At 37.5% G+C, this 16,537-nt stretch overlaps 1 protein-coding gene across 1 annotated transcript in view; it reads right to left on the minus strand.

Moving 5' to 3' along the window:
* Window positions 1-318: 318 nt before the first annotated feature.
* The window catches only part of LOC118854829 (60S ribosomal protein L10-like), a 48,994-nt gene continuing 32,775 nt past the window's right edge, over window positions 319-16,537 (minus strand). The window contains exon 4 of the mRNA XM_036765053.1: window positions 319-991. Coding sequence (XP_036620948.1) covers window positions 319-991 — 673 coding nt within the window. The remainder of the gene's footprint in view (window positions 992-16,537) is intronic.

Consider the following 16,537-nt stretch of genomic DNA (forward strand, 5'->3'; position numbering starts at 1 on the left):
AAGGTCCTTGTTAGTACCTCCACACACTATGGCTCCACCTTTACTCCTTCCTTATGTCTTTGGCCACACGGTAGTTCATCTTAGCTCCAAAAGGCTAGGTCTAGGGACTCTTGATATCCAAGTGCACTAATTACTCCACTGTGGCTATCTCTTGGGCCTGTGGTTCCCTCTTCTCAATTAGAAAAGGACAAGGTCCAGTACATTAAATGAGTTTGAAAAAAAGTGGTTGAAATTAGATTAGATTTCTTTTTTTTTTTTTTGGCAGTATCTAGTTTACTTATGCCTGTGGAAAGGTAGACATCACAGGACACACACCCCTCAGGAGTGGAGTGCCTGCCATTTATCCAAGGGGCCCTGGCTGGGGATGTACTTAACCCCACAGCCATCAGGAATGAGTCGCTTCTCAGCTATCATATCCTCAAATTGATCAGCACTAAACTTGGTGAAACCCCATTTCTTGGAGATGTGGATCTTCTGGTGGCCAGGGAACTTGAAATTGGCTCTCTGTAAAGCTTCAATCACATGTTCTTTATTCTGAACCTTGGTTCCAATCGACATGATAACTTGGCCAATGTGTACACGGGCTACAGTGCCCTGGGGCTTCCCAAAAGCTCCCCGCATGCTAGTCTGGAGCCTATCAGCCCCAGCACATGACAACATCTTTTTGATACGGATAACATGAAATGGATGTAGCCGCACACGAATATGAAAGCCATCCTTGCCACAACTCTTCACCATGTACTTGTTGGCACAGATCCGAGTGGCCTCTAAGGCTTCTGATGACAGCTGTTCATATTCATCTGACACTGTGTGGCCGCACAATGGAAATTCATCCACTTTTGCTTTCTTTCTACCAAGATCAAAGATTCGTATCTTGGCATCAGGAACTCCCCTGCAGAAACGGGACTTTGGGTACGGCTTATTTTTACAATACCTATAACAGTGGGCGGGATGACGGTCCACGACGCCGGCGCCAGCAGGGACTGGGTGTCTCGCGGCAGGGAAAGGGCTAGATTAGATTTCTGAGGCAATACTTTCTGGTGGCAGCCACAGAGGCTCTCTAGAGTTGTGGTACTCTCTCTATCTTCCAACATAATTCCAAGAAAAGTTGCAACCCTCCTATCAAATTATCATTAGCCTTCCCACATTTTTTAATTTGGAAAATGATGAAACCAAAAAAAGTGAGCATCAGTAGTGGAAAGAGATATAATAGTGTTCTTACACACAAGATTTTCAGTGTTTCTTGTGAATATGATTTGATAGCAGCCTGATTTCTATTGCATCTGACAATTCCTTTCAAGTCATGGGTCTGCAGATCTGAATTAAAAGAATCCATGGATGAACTGATAGAATGGCACCTATTTTAGGCTATATTTTAAAGTCTCAACTACTCAAGATATTGCCTCTCTGCCAACACCCCTTCACAGCAGTCTGTCGATGTCAGAGAGAGAGACGATTTGCTGATAGTCTCAGGCTTTAAATTGAAAGAAGTAAGATCTTTCTTTAAATGAAAAACATAGGAGGAGTGATTTGAACCAAGCTATCCATCTTATGGCCCTTCTTTATTTAAGAATACTTTAAGGTATTTACATGATTGAAGCCTCGGGACAATTTATTCTGGGAAAAGAATAAATCTTAAGCATTGAATCAGCAGTTGGAAATTACAATGCAATGAGGTGGACTTTTTTATTTTTAACAAATGTTTCCATGATGAGCATCTTCCTCTGGGGCTTTGACACTGAGATGGAAAGAAGATTGCAAGGCATATATTTATGCTGAACAGGGTCTGTAGCCTCAATCATTTCTGCTTCTTTTCCTTTGCATTTGGTGACCCACTAAAAGCTGAGTAGTTGGTTCTTTTCTGCTGTTGTGAGCTTAAAGAAGTCTCAAAACAAGTACAATCCCTTGTTGAAAGGAAATGTAGATCTCACTGGCAAGTCCTATCTTATCCTGCCCACCAATTGATGCCTCTTTCTCTATTTCCCATAGTGCTCCTCTACATGTTTCCTCAGGAGCATCAGAGAGAGTATTCACAAATATTAATGGTGTGTGTTGACTGCAGGGCAGTCACAAGCTTTTTATATGGCAGTCATAAGCCTTCCTTTGATTACTAAATTCAGGCACAAACATTACATGCATTTGCAGTTTAACACAACTGAATGATAATATGGCAGCTTCTACTTTACAGAGTTGTCATTAGTGAATACTTTAATGAAGTTTTTAACTGAGAAGATTTCTTACCAAGAACATCTCCTACTCCTGCTCCCTCACTCATAAATCATTATTTTCCAGCCAAAATAATTCAATGAACTGGCAACAATTTAAAAACTAACTTAAAGGTATGTGTTTGGCTTCATCAGAAATAAATATAATCCCATAGAGGCAAAGCTCATCCTCGAGTAATACTTGTAGCATAAAGGCATTCCCTGAGAACTTACATAAGAAATAGGTGAATGAATAACACTGGATAATTGCAGGCAAAAGAGTGTACTTAAACTGCTCTGACTTACTGTTTCCTGTTCAGAAAAGCAAAAAGCTGATGCCTTTTCATCTACTTCTCATTATCATTACTTCTAATTCATATGGGTTCTTTTCTACTTTTTAAAATATGTAACAAGGAAAAAAGTTTTAATTTTAATTTTGTGTTCCTAGTTAGACCTTACATATTGCTACTTCAGGAGGGACAAGGGGTCCAAAGGAGAAGAAATGGAAATGTCTTTTGAGTCCAAAACTCAGACCTGACAGGAATTTCATTTAATCTAAATAAGAAAAACAACATAATAATGGTCATCTAGCCCAGGGAGGATCCACTATATTTTTGATTTTCCTGAACTCTAATGATTGTTTATGGGCCAAAACATTGTTGAGGAGGGGGTATTCAATGTTCAAGTTTTGGGGATAGTTGTAAGCTAGACTTAGACACTTCCTTATAATCCATAGTTTCTATTAGCCACTGTGCAGGGAAGGGAAAGAAACTATCATATAAGTTCTATGAGGTCAGCCCCCAAATCCCCTTGCATCTCACTGCAGTGCCTAACATTGTACTCTGAACAGAATAGGTATTTGATTTGTCCTATACTTTTTAACTTAATTTTAAGAAGAAATGACTAGAGAGATATCAGTGTGGTTACTTCTCAGTTCCCTTTATTTTGCTGAGGTCTTTACAAGTTTCACGAGGCTCTCGACCAGTTCTGTCAAGGGTGGGGCCCTGCAATGCTTGTAACACATAACATCCCACCATAACCAACCAAAGGCCAACAGTAACAGACAGACATAATTTGGGGTATGACATGAATCAGCATGGTCCAATGGGAAGAATACTGAATTTGGAGTTAGAAGACCTAATTCAATCCCTAGCTCTACCATTTATGAGATATATGCCTTGAGCATACATCTTAATCTGTCCTGGTATTATTTTCATCATATATAAAATGGTAGTTGATCTAGATAATCTCTAAGGTCTCTTCTAGTTCCAAATCAAAGATTAAAAAAAAAAGTATATTTTTCTCCTTTATAGACTACCAGTTATATCACAAAATCTTCCTAATGTACCGCTGTGATCATCTCGTTACTTCTCTAAAACCTTCCCTGGTATTCAAGGTTCTCTATAACCTGACTCCAGCCTAACTTTATAGCCTTATTTGTCACTTTTCTCCTTCATACACTCAATTGCAACTAAACTGTACTTTTAGACTTCTGATTTTCTTCCCTATCTTCATATAGTTGGTCCTGTAATTCCCTTATGCTTGCAATGGACAGCTCCACTACACCCCTCTTTCCTCCTTACCATGCTTATTGTGGAGAGTTATCCAATCCAGGCATTTCTCCTACCTCAAATAATCCAAAGTACTTACCACATTCTACCTTACATCATATTTATTTGTACTTATATAAAAAATAGTAAGAATTAGAGTTTGGAAGGACTTTAGAGATCACTTAGAGATGGTAAAAATTCCCCCCTTAATTAAAAGCACATACCAATCAACCACTGCCACTTGAAAGGCCATGCCTATGGACTTACTATACCTATGACTCTTTCATAATTATCATTCCCATAGTATATGTTTTATACTTATATTCATTATACTTATATTATAATGTAAGCTCTTAAGGGCAAGGACTATCTTGAACTTGGATCTTTGATCCTATGAATGTTTGGCACATAGTGTGCTTAATAAATGGTTTTCCATTTATTCATTGATTCCCTCAAAAACTATGTCCCCTTAAAACTTCCCTAACGTGTTGAGGAGAACACTATTTTCCCAGTTGCTCAGTTTTATAACCTTGCAGTCGTATATAATTCTTCTTACTTCCATCTTCCAATCAGTTGCAAAGTTTTATCCATTTCATGACATTTTTTGCATGTATTCCCCTTTCTCCATTCAAATAGCCTAGCTTAATAACCTCTCACCTTCACAACTCTAATAATTTCCTAGCTGGTCTCTCCACTTCAAGTCTGTCCCTTCTGCAATCCATCCTCTATACAACTATCAACATCATCTCATTCACCATTAGGACCATGAATTTTTGACTCTTGCTCAAAAACCTTCAACAGCTCTCACTGATCTCCAGGAAGAAAATAAAAACTTCTCAGTTTGGTGTTTAAGGTGCTCTACAATTAGGCTCCAACCTAATGGTCCAGACTTACTATATACAATTTCCTTTCTTTCATTTTGTGTCACAGTCAAACCAAACCACTTGTTCTTCCTTGAATTTGGCATTCTTTGTCCTATCTCTGTGCATTTATATGAGCTGGCCCCAGTGGTGGGATTCAGCTGGCTCATACTGGACCCACCTCAGCTCTGTGCTATGGAGAATGGGTTGTTAATTCATTTGAATCCCACCACTGGCTGGTCCTTCCTTGTTCCTGGAATGAACTTCTTCCTCTTCATCTTTGCCATTCAGATTCCTTATTTGCCTTCAATGTTTAACTCAAGTGTTGCTTCCTCAATTAAGCCTTCCATGACACTACGCTCCAAGATTCCTTTCGTTCTTTTCTTCTTCAATTACTTTGTATTTTCCTACCTATGAGACTACCCTTTTATCTGCAACTACCACTATGCTTCACCCTCAGAAGAACATATGGACATTTTTTATCTGTGCAACCCAGGACCTAGCACGCTGCTTTGAACTCAGTAGGCACACAGTCAATATTTGTTGTCTTATCTCCCCATTATATTGTAAGCTCCCCAAGGGCAGATTCAGAGTCTGCCTCTTTTCTATACTTCTCAATGTAGTTATTTAACTGATTTTACTGTCATATTTTTCCCCAAGTCTAAAATAATGAATGTTTTCACCATAGCAACTCTTGAAAAACATTTGTTAATTTACCTAAGGGCTGTGATTTGCACTGGTAGAAAAAGATCACTAACAAGGATGAAATTCTAGATTCTTGAAATAATCAAATGCAAAATATTACTGGCCTATATGACAGTGGTGGCTGAGGGGTAAGGGCACTTTGCTTAGAAGTTTAACTACTTAAACTCATCTTCCAACATCTGAAATCCATGAGAGGGCTATTTTCATCTGAATCTTATTGAGAGCTATGGACCTCTTTCATAAATTTACATTTTCAAAACTGAGGTTATGAAAAACCTATGAGCAACAGTGGTTGTGCCTGGTTGAACTTATTCAAAAACTGTCCTGTTTATCTTCTACAGTTGACACTCCAGAAGAGAAAAGACTGACAAAATGCCCTCAGTGGGCCACAAGGAGAGATCCAAATGATGGAGGAAGGGGAAACTGCTAGGTAGAATTACAGAGAGAACCCCCATCTTGACAAAGTACTTCCATTTCAGTGAAGAGAAGGAAAGCTGTTAGAAAAAAAAAGGTATCTAATGCAGCTGCTTTGTTATTCGGTTTCATAAAAATGTCTGTTTGGGGACAGTTTATGCTACAGCAGCACTCTGTATCATTCCAGAACTCATTTTAAACAACTTATACTTCTAGTTGAAATTATTCACAACGATCAATAAGAGAAACTAAAACTTTTCCAAAGGGGAGGTTTTCATGATATATAGGTGCCTTTTCTTTTTTAAGAGGGCTATTTGGTGAAGTGGGTTGGGGGTAGGGTTGCTATTTGCAATACAGGAAAAAAAGTAAAGTTGAAACAAGCTACAGAAACACCTAGAGTCAACATTGGCTCCTGAAGTTCAGGACCAACAGTTTTTGGCATGAAGGGGAAAGGGAAAGAATAAGTATTTATATAGAACCTACTTTGTGCCAGGCACTGCGCTATTTTTTTTTCTTGTAAATATTAACTTATTTTATCATTACAATAACTCTATAACATAGATGGCATTGTTATTCCTATTTAAAGTTGAGGAAACTGAAGCAAAAAGAGGTTAAATGACTTGGTCAGGGTCATACAGCTAGTACCTTCTAAGGCCAAATTTGACCTTGGTTTTCTGACTCCAGACTCAGATTTCTATCCATTACTGTGCCAACAGCTGCCTTTCAATTAAGAATCATGGACCTTTTAAACAGTAACACGATATGACTGCTTGGCTGTAGTCATAAAAGGTAGTGGGCATAGCAGCGAGAGAACTACAATTTAAGACACAAAGACCTGGGTTCAAGTCCTGTGTGTGACTGTGTTACCCTGGCCAAGCACATGACTTCTCAGTACCAATCATTTGGGGAATGGCTGAATAAATGAATGTAATGGAATACTATTGCACATGAAGAAACATAAAAAGGGATGGATTCTGAGCAACCTGGAAGGACTTGTATGAAATAGTTCAGAATGAAGTTAGCAAAATCTGGAAAAAACAAGTTATACCATAACAACAACATCGTAAAGAGAAACACCTTAGAAAGCCTTTGATCAATGTGATGACCAACATGTGATTCCATAGGACTGATGATGAAGCATGCTACATAGCTCCTGACACTAAGGTGATGGATTAAAATTGCAGAATGAGAGCTATATATTTGAAAATGGATGTTCAAGAGTTTTTCTTGCTTGACTTTTCTTTCCTCAGCTCCACTGGGATAGTCGATGGGAGAATAAGAAAATAATTTTTTGTTTATCCAAAAAAAAATTCAAAAATAAAGTCTACATGGAAAAATAGGAAAAAATTCTAAACTCTAGAGAGGATGTGGGGAAAATGGAACACTAATGCATTGTTGGTGGAACTGTGAATTGATCCAACCACTCTGGAAAGCAATTTGGAGCTTTGCCCAAAGGGCTATGGAAATGTGCATACCTTTTGATCCGGCAATACCACTTCTAGGTCTGTATTCCAAAGAGATCATACAAATTGCAAAAGGACCTACATGTACAAAAATATTTATAACAGCTCTTTTTCATGATGGCAAGGAATTGGAAATTGAGGGGATGTCCATCTGTTGGGGAATGGCTGAACAGGTTGTGGTGTGTGAATGTAGTGGAATGCTGTTATGCTATGGGAAATGATGAGCAGACAGACTTCAGGGAAACCTGGAAAGACTTGAATGAACTGATGCTGAGTGAAGTGGTCAGAGCCAGGGGAACATTGTACACAGTAACAGCCACAATGTGTGATGACTAACTTTGATGAATTTATCTCTTCTTAGCAATGCAAGGATGCAAGACAACTCCCGGGGACTCATGATGGGAAATGCTGTCCACATCCAGAGAGAGAATTATGGACTCTGAATACAGATTGAAGCATATTATTTGCTCTCTCTCCTTTTTCTTTTTTTTTTTTGCTTGTTTCTTCATTCTCGAGATTTCTTCCATTATTTCTAATTCTTCCTTGCAACATAACTATTGTGAAAATGGGTTCAATATCAATGTATTTGTAGAGCCTGTATCAAATTGAACACCATCTTGGAGTAGACGGAGGGAAGAGGTAGGGAGAAGATTTGGAACTCAAAGTCTTGGAGAAGTGAATGTCAAAAACTAAACATAAATAAATAAAATTTTAAAAAGAAAGTCTATAAATTGCAGAGTAGGAGTTAATAAATCTTGATAAAGAGTGATTCATCACAGGGAATTCTCTATAATAATGAAATCTCTGCTCCAGTGTTTTCTCCCTCCTCAAAGAAAGTCACAGAAAGCTCATTAACATTAATGCTTTCCTCCCAAAATGAGAAAGAGCAATGACAGAAAAAAGAAGAGGATGGATAAAATTAAAATCCCAGAATATTTTAAGGATGTCTAAAAAGTGATTGGGCATGGCACTTAAGATTATCCTCTCTACTCTCTTCCTATCTATGACCTGAATCTCTGGTGGTTCTGAGAAGGAGGGAGGGAGAGAGGGAGATAAAGACAGGCAGAAAGACAGACAGAGACAGAAAGACAAAGAAAGACAGAAAGTTGTGTATGGAAAGAGAGAGAGAGAGAGAGAGAGAGAGAGAGAGAGAGAGAGAGAGAGAGAGGCGAAGATTCACATTTCACATTTCTAATCTTAAGTAACAGAGGTGTCAGGTTAGATAATGGCCTCAAGGTCTCTGTGTTAAAAATGGTTTGCGAAAAAGGGTAAAGTAGTGCCATATTATTAATGCAGAGACACACTGCACTATCCCAGACAAATAGATGGCACCACAGAAGATATTTAGAGGCTGCTATAGAAAGGACAATTTTGATTTAGTGAAATCTCTCACAAAGCTGTCCAGAATAAAATTAAAGATTACCATGCTGTATAGCACAAATATGCTATATGATAATGTTCTATAACTTTATGTATATAGTAGATAATATGCAGACAATATAAAATAATGAAGCTACTATAAGAATAAACGTTATTATGAAGTATACACTTTAAAAAAAAAAGCCAAATGAAAACTGGGATGGGTTTACAAACATTCTTAAGGAACAAATTTATCCATAAATAGAAATGACATATCTACGTATGCTTATACATACATACATATATGTACATGATACAAGTAGGGGTGAGTATATATATATATATATTTGTATATATGTACATATATATGCATATATGGAGATGCACACACACACAGAAAGCTCCAATTGGATAGATAAAGAACATAAAAGATTAGAGTTGCATAATTAAAGGCAGTCAATTCTCTGTTTAGGAATAGCTGTATAACTATTCATGTTATTATTACAATTATTGCTATATTAGTCATCATCCATGATTATTAACTTTATTTTATTAATACTTCCAGTCTAGTGTGGGAGGCAAAATAGTCTTGAGAGTACTGAGATCTCAAAAGCATAGGGAAAAAGAAGATCTCAGCCATTAGTTTGCCCCCATCCTAAAAAATGATGGAGAGAATCAATAGTTTCTAAAACATATGGCTACTTTTCTGTTGATATAAATTACATGAAAATTATCTATATCTGTTGATAGTATCTTAATGTCATCTTAGAAGAGAATAGGCAGGCTTTTGTAAGAAGCATTCCAGAGAAGATCACATCATTATAATTATACCATTGACTAAGAAGATAAAGAGAACTCAAGATCCTACTCAATGCTTAATTTTTTTAATTCTTATTGGCTGCAAACAACAACAAACAAATAAAACCCCTAAGAACACACAAAAAAATTTAATTAGGCAGAGCAAAATTCTACATTAAAGTTTTTCCTTCTGTCTGTAATTAATATGCTAAAAGTAGAAAAAATATTGAATGATGCAACAGATAGCAAAAGAAAGTGGTATATAGAATGTCATAAAGGAAATGTATGACCAAAAAGGTGATGGGTCAGTAACTTAGCAAAAGAAAGAGATATCCATTGGATAGCCTATTTGTTCCATTGCTACCTGTGTGGTGAAAATAGAATGCAAAGAAGGTCTCAAGCACATTGGACAGACCCCTGTGGTAATCTCTACCCACTAGCTCTACCTCTTTCTGTTGGTAGCAACTTTTTTCTTAATATTTCTTTTTTGGTTTTGGTCATTTTTTTGGAGGGGGGGGGAGGGAGGGCAATTGGGTTTAAGTGACTTGCCCAATGTTACACAGCTAGTAACTGTATCAAATGTCTGAGGCCGGATTTGAACTCAGGTCCTCCTGACTACAGGGCTGTGCCACTCACTGTGCCACCTAGCTGCCCCAAAGAAGTGAATTTTGGGGAGGCAATTGGGATTAAGTGACTTGCCCAAAGTCACACAGCTAGTAAGCAACTGTGCCACCTACCTGCCCCAGTGGCAACTCTTAATGTATTAGTGTTGGTGTGTGGTTTTTGTGTGTTTGTCAAATTAGAGGTTCTTTGCTCCATCCTCCCTCTACAAGGACAAAATTCTGCCCTTTTCCTTTCATTGCCACCTTATCATGAAAACCACCTCGCCAATATGGTATGGCTGTTTGTAGTTCTTTATACATAAGCAGAGGTGAAAAAGGAATAGGAAATATACACCAAGATAATCACTGATCTAGGCTATAGGCAAATGCCCAAACCCTGTGGTTTTAAAGAGATAGTTTATATGCTTGGATTCAAAATTCTCTGTCAATCATTTCCACTGGAAGCTAAAAGGGAATCTCCAAGACTGCTTTTCTCATTACAAAATTTCCTTGGATGTCATTGCTATTGAGTTGGGAGACTCAGGTCCTAAGGTACCTCAACTGCTTCCTGTCTCTTTTGTAAGGGCAACCAAGAGTAAATTAGGCTTGATCTGAATTCCCCTCAATCTGATGCAATCTTTCTGTGGCTGCTTGCTCTGCTCTGACTATGTCAACCACTTCTCTGTTGTAGGTATCTTTGGCTTGTCTCACCCATCTGCTTCTGCTCAGGAGTAATGAATGGCTCACTAGGAAGTAGGTTTTTGTGTTTTGTGTTTTATGTGGCTTCTTGGACAGAGCTGGGCTCTTTGCTTGCCAATGGTCATCTTGTCCCCATCTTTCTCTTTTCTAGATAAAATCCATACTGGAGTAACATCATAGGTCTTTTTTGACCATTTCTCCTCTGTAAGACTTCTCTTACATTTTGGCAGCCAAGGCTTTGTGGGCCCATTTTTATCTTTCTCTGAAGTTTTATGGGTTAGGCCTAGGGTCGATTTATCATATTGGAGCATAGCTATATGATACACACCCCCTGCCCAGTAACATTTTTCAGCCAAAGAGAAACAAAGTTTATTAAAGATTCACCGTATTGGGTAGATTCTTAGGGAGCTTGAGTATTTGTGATGCTAATTCTAGTGGGCCAGATTAATCTGAGCTGAGCTAGATTGATTCTGAGCCCAACATGTAATTTATTTTTAAAAAAGTCAATTAAGTATTTATTGAATACTGACTATACTCTCAGATTAGAATAAAAAATCTGAGAGGTGTAGCAATGAAAAAGGCAATTTCTCTGTCCTCAAGAAGCTTGTAGTCTAGTGAAATTTATTGCAAGCATTCTCATTCATGGTAGATCAATAGGAATTATTCTTTATCATATCTTCAAAATTAGACCTAATAATTATTTCCTTCAATCATAACCTAAAATATAGTTTTCTTTGTCTTTCCCAAACCCCTTTTAATTCCAAGTGTCCTCACCTCGATTGATTATCTCTAATTTTTCCTGTTTATATCTTTTGTTGACAGTTGTTTTCATGGTTTTTCCCCCCTCATTAAATGGTGAGCTCCTTGAGGTAGTGACTGCCTTTTGCCTTTCTTTGTATCCTCAGTCCTACACAGTGCCTGGAACACAATAGGTGCTTAATAAGTATTTGTTGACTAAGTAATCCTTTGGGTGAAACAGTAATAAGAATGGTTTAGATCTCATTCTATATTAAGGCCAAGGGATCACTCAGTATTCAAACAGGTGAGGAAACAAAGATTATGCACATCATTTATGATACATTATTCCAAAACGAACCCCACAGACATTTCATCTTGCTTAAAATATAAATAACTGTCCACTCCACCCCCACCCCACACATGTGCATATATGCATGCCCCAACTAGGATTAAGTGACTCCTCTTTCTGATCCTTTTTTCTCTAGACCATTTTTTATACTTAGCATCTTCTTCACTAGGTAGAGATGAGGACACACTTGCAGGTCTTTTGTCCACCCTGTGTATTAATCAATGCTAGCTTATCATGAAACTATCATACCTAAAACATACCTTTATACTCACCATCAACAATACGTACTTTTTTTAACAGCCAGAGTTTTGCTTAGAATATTCATTTAATCTGGAAAAGGGCTTATCGAAGGGTAAATAGCCAGGGCTATTTCTTTGGTTTAGCCACTTGTTTTAGAATTTATAGCTTCCTGGGCTTTTCATTTCTTGAATGAGTATAAAGTATATCAATAGAATGATCATGACCTTATGTCCAGAGAAAGAAGTTGTAACTACATTATTCATTTACAGTAATGAGATTCCTATGCCAAAAATCTTTTCATGTCAGAAGGAAGCTATTATCTCACAACATTACTGTGTGCTGATTCATCAATTATACAATGCCCAATGCCATTTGCAATTGGGGAAGATCCCCAGGTAAAATATTTCCACTCAATTGAACCTCTCTTATCATTATCTTCCCATACTGCCATTCTCTTTTTCCGTGTTACTGAAATGCAAAGGAATCCAATTATAAGTTTAAATTCATGGATCATTGAACACGTGCTTTAAACACAATACTTCCAAACGCTCACACATTCAAGTCTGTGGGTCACTCAAGATGCTAACTTTTGATTTTGAAGTTCATTATATATTTCCAGTAAATATCAAAATATAGTTCAGGAATCTTCTTTGGAAATTCAAAACAGATTTTGAAAGTTGCATTTGCAACTCAGTACAAATAACAAATGAGAGGAAGTTATTTATTTAAAAAAAGTTTAGAAGATTAGATTTTCTTACTCATTTTATTTTTATCTCTCTAAAAAAGCAAAAACAAAACAAAAATACCCTTCAGATATGGGATGATAAACAATGTATCTGTTTGTGTGTATACAAAGTGTCCCAAAAGTCTTAGTGAATCTCTCTCTCTCTCTCTCTCTCTCAATCTCTCTTTCTGTGTGTCTGTGTGTGTGTGTGTGTGTGTGTGTGTGTGTGTGTGCATGAACTGGGAGAAAAAACTCAAGGTAATTATGAAAGGCTAAGATAGTACCTGAAGTAGATTATTTCAAGTCATCAGAACCAGATGAAGTCTTGGTTTTGACTATGACCACTGAAACAAAATCTTTGAAAAAACAAACAAGGTGGACTTAAAATTCTAAGACAAGCGACAAAGTTGATCTCAGAAGTACCCTGAGACTTTGTGAAATATGGTCTGTAACTAGAATGCAGCTCTCAATTATTATACCTCAGCCAAATTAAAATAATTGATAAAGGTGGCCAAAGTAGCATTGTGTATCAAGAAGATATGTTGGAAAACAAGAAAAGCAATGACTGGAGGAGAGAAGTATGGTGGAGAACATTTAAGTGAAGAACAATGTAAGGGGAAAATGAAACTATGCTGTCAAACAAAAATACTACAGATTACCTGATCACAAATGCAAAATTGAGAAGCCTGGCATCAAGTCCTGATATAACAGTGATGACGGATTTCCATTATTCAGATACCTACCGGAGCTCCCTACTGCAAAAGACAGAGCAGCTAAAAAATACTTAGCTTGCCTTAATTCTATTTCACCTTTTGAAAGATAAAAGAATCGATGAGGGGGATTGCTATTCTCCATCTGAATTTTAGCAAGAATGAGGCACCTATTATGGACATATGAAAGATAGGGTGGAGGTGATCCCTTCATCTTATAATTTGAGATTAAAAAATGAGTTAGAGATATTTATGGTGAACATATTTAAAAGAAGAATGCTGGATAGGAGCCCATGAACTCATATTTTAGAGGGGATTTTATTCCAGGAAATATGGGAAAGTCTAAATAATGACATTCTTAAGACACACAGAAAAACAACTCAATTGAAGAGAAAAACACTTGGGTGGATACACAGGGAACTCGCAATCCATTTAGATTTTTTAAAAAGATGTGGAAGTAAATTAAAATGGAATACAATTAAAAATCATGGCATGTGCCAAAAGAAGGTAACAAATATCATAGCTCAAAATTATCTGAAGTTGTCAAGGCATGTCACCTAAAATAAATGTTTGGGTTCTTTTCTGTTTGTTTGATTTTTTTGTAAGATATTGGAGGAAGAGAAGGACCAGGTTAAGGATAAGTCACTTCTAAGGTGAATAGAATGCTAATGATGGATGACAATTGCTTTTATTATTATTATTATTATTTAATATTTTTAGTTTTCAGCATTGATTTCCACAAGATTTTGAATTACAAATTTTCTCCCCATTTCTACCCTCCCCCCCACTCCAAGATGGCACATATTCTGATTGCCCCTTTCCCCAGTCAGCCCTCCCTTCTGTCACCCCACTCCCCCCCAACCCCTTTTCCCTTACTTTCTTGTAGGGCAAGATAGAATGCTATGCGCCATTGCCTGTATCTCTTATTTCCCAGTTGCATGCAAAAACTTTTTTACTTGAATATCTGCTTTTAAAACTTTAAGTTTCAAATTCTGTCCCCCCTTCCCTCCCCACCCACACTCCCTAAGAAGGCAAGAAATTCAACATAGGCCACACATGAATCACAATGCAGCCTCTGAGGTGCACCCTTCCACAATACTCATGTTGTGAAAGACTAACTATATTTTCATCCCTCCTATCCTGTCCCCCTTTATTAAATTTTCTCCCTTGACCTTGTCCCTGTTTGAAAGTGTTGGCATTTGATTATCTTCTCTCCCATCTGCCCTCCCTTCTATTGTCCCCCCTTTTTTATCCCCTTCCTCCTCCTTTCCTGTGGGGTAAGATACCCAAGTGACTGTGTATGTTATTCCCTCCTCAAGTCAACTCCAATGAGAGCAAGATTCACTCATTCTCCCTCACCTGCCCACTCTTCCCTTCCCACAGACCTGCTTTTTCTTGCCACATTTATGTGAGATAGTTTACCCCATTATATCTCTCCCTTTCTCCCTCTCTCAATATATTCCTCTCTAATCCTTTAATTTGATTTTTTTAGATATCATCCCTTCTAATTCAACTCACCCTGTGCCCTCTGTCTATATATATGTATATATATATACTATATATATATATATATATATATATATATATATATATATATATATATGTTCCCTTCAGCTACCCTAATACTGAGGTCTCATGAATTACACACATCATTTTTCCATGAAAGAATGTAAACAAAACAGTTCAACTTTAGTAAGTCCCTTATGATTTCTCTTTCTTGTTTACCTTTTCATGCTTCTCTTGATTCTTGTGTTTGAAAGTCAACTTTTCTATTCAGCTCTGGTCTTTTCATTGAAAAAGCTTGAAAGTCCTCTATTTTATTGAAAAATCCATATTTTGCCTTGGAGCATTATACTCAGTTTTCCTGGGTAGGTAATTCTTGGTTTTAATCCTAGCTCCATGGACCTCTAGAATATCATATTCCCACAGCCCTTTGATGTAGAAGCTGCTACATCTTGTGTTATCCTGACTGTGTTTCCACAATACTCAAATTGTTTCTTTCTGGCTGCTTGCAGTATTTTCTCTGTGATCTAGGAGCTCTGGAATATGGTGACAATATTCCTAGGAGTTTTCTTTTTGGGATCTTTTTCAGGAGGCAATTGGTGTCTTCTTTCAATTTCTATTTTACCTTCTGGCTCTAGAATATCAGGGCAATTCTCCTTGATAATTTCTTGAAAGATGATGTCTAGGCTCTTTTTTTGATCATGGCTTTCAGGTAGTCTAATAATTTTTAAATTATCTCTCCTGGATCTATTTTCCAGGTCAGTGGTTTTTCCAATGAGATATTTCACATTGTCTTCCATTTTTCATTCCTTTGGTTCTGTTTTATAATATCTTGATTTCTCATAAAGTCACTAGCATCCACTTCCTCCATTCTAATTTTTAAGGTAGTATTTTCTTCAGTGGTCTTTGGACCTCCTTTTCTGTTTGGGTAATTCTGCTTTTCAAGGAATTCTCCTCATTGGCTTTTGGGAGCTCTTTTGCCATTTGAGTTAGTCTATTTTTAAGGTGTTATTTTCTTCAGTATTTTTTGGGTTTCCTTTAGCAAGTCATTGACTTGTTTTTCATGGTTTTCTCGCATCCTTCTCATTTCTCTTCCTAATTTTTCCTCTACTTCTCTTACTTGCTTTTCCAAATCCTTTTTGAGCTGTTCCATGGCTTGAGACCAATTCATATTTTTCTTAGAGGCTTTTGATGTAGGCTCTTTGACTTTGTTGACTTCTTCTAGCTGTATATTTTAGTCTTCTTTGTCACCAGAAAAAGATTCCAAAATCTGTGTCTGCATCTGAGAGCATTTTTGTTGCCTGTTCATGTTCCCAGCCAACTACTTGACCCTTGAGCTTTTTATCGGGGTACGACTGCTTGTAGAGTACAGAATACTTTGTCCTAAGCTTGAGGGGTTGTGCCGCTATTTTCAGAGCTACTTGTACACAACAAGCTATGACATACCATTGCTCCTTCTCCCCAACGAACCACCAACCAGGATTGTGGCCCAGATCCAGACAGGACAAAGCAGGCTTTGCACTCCAGCTCTAATCTGCTGCTTAATTCCTCCCACCAGGTGGGCCTGGGGCGGGAGGCAACTGCAGGTCTAGCTCTGGGAGCACCCTCTGAGGTGCACC

The sequence above is a fragment of the Trichosurus vulpecula genome, chromosome 6 (genome assembly GCF_011100635.1).
Source record: "Trichosurus vulpecula isolate mTriVul1 chromosome 6, mTriVul1.pri, whole genome shotgun sequence".
Lineage (NCBI taxonomy): Eukaryota > Metazoa > Chordata > Mammalia > Diprotodontia > Phalangeridae > Trichosurus > Trichosurus vulpecula.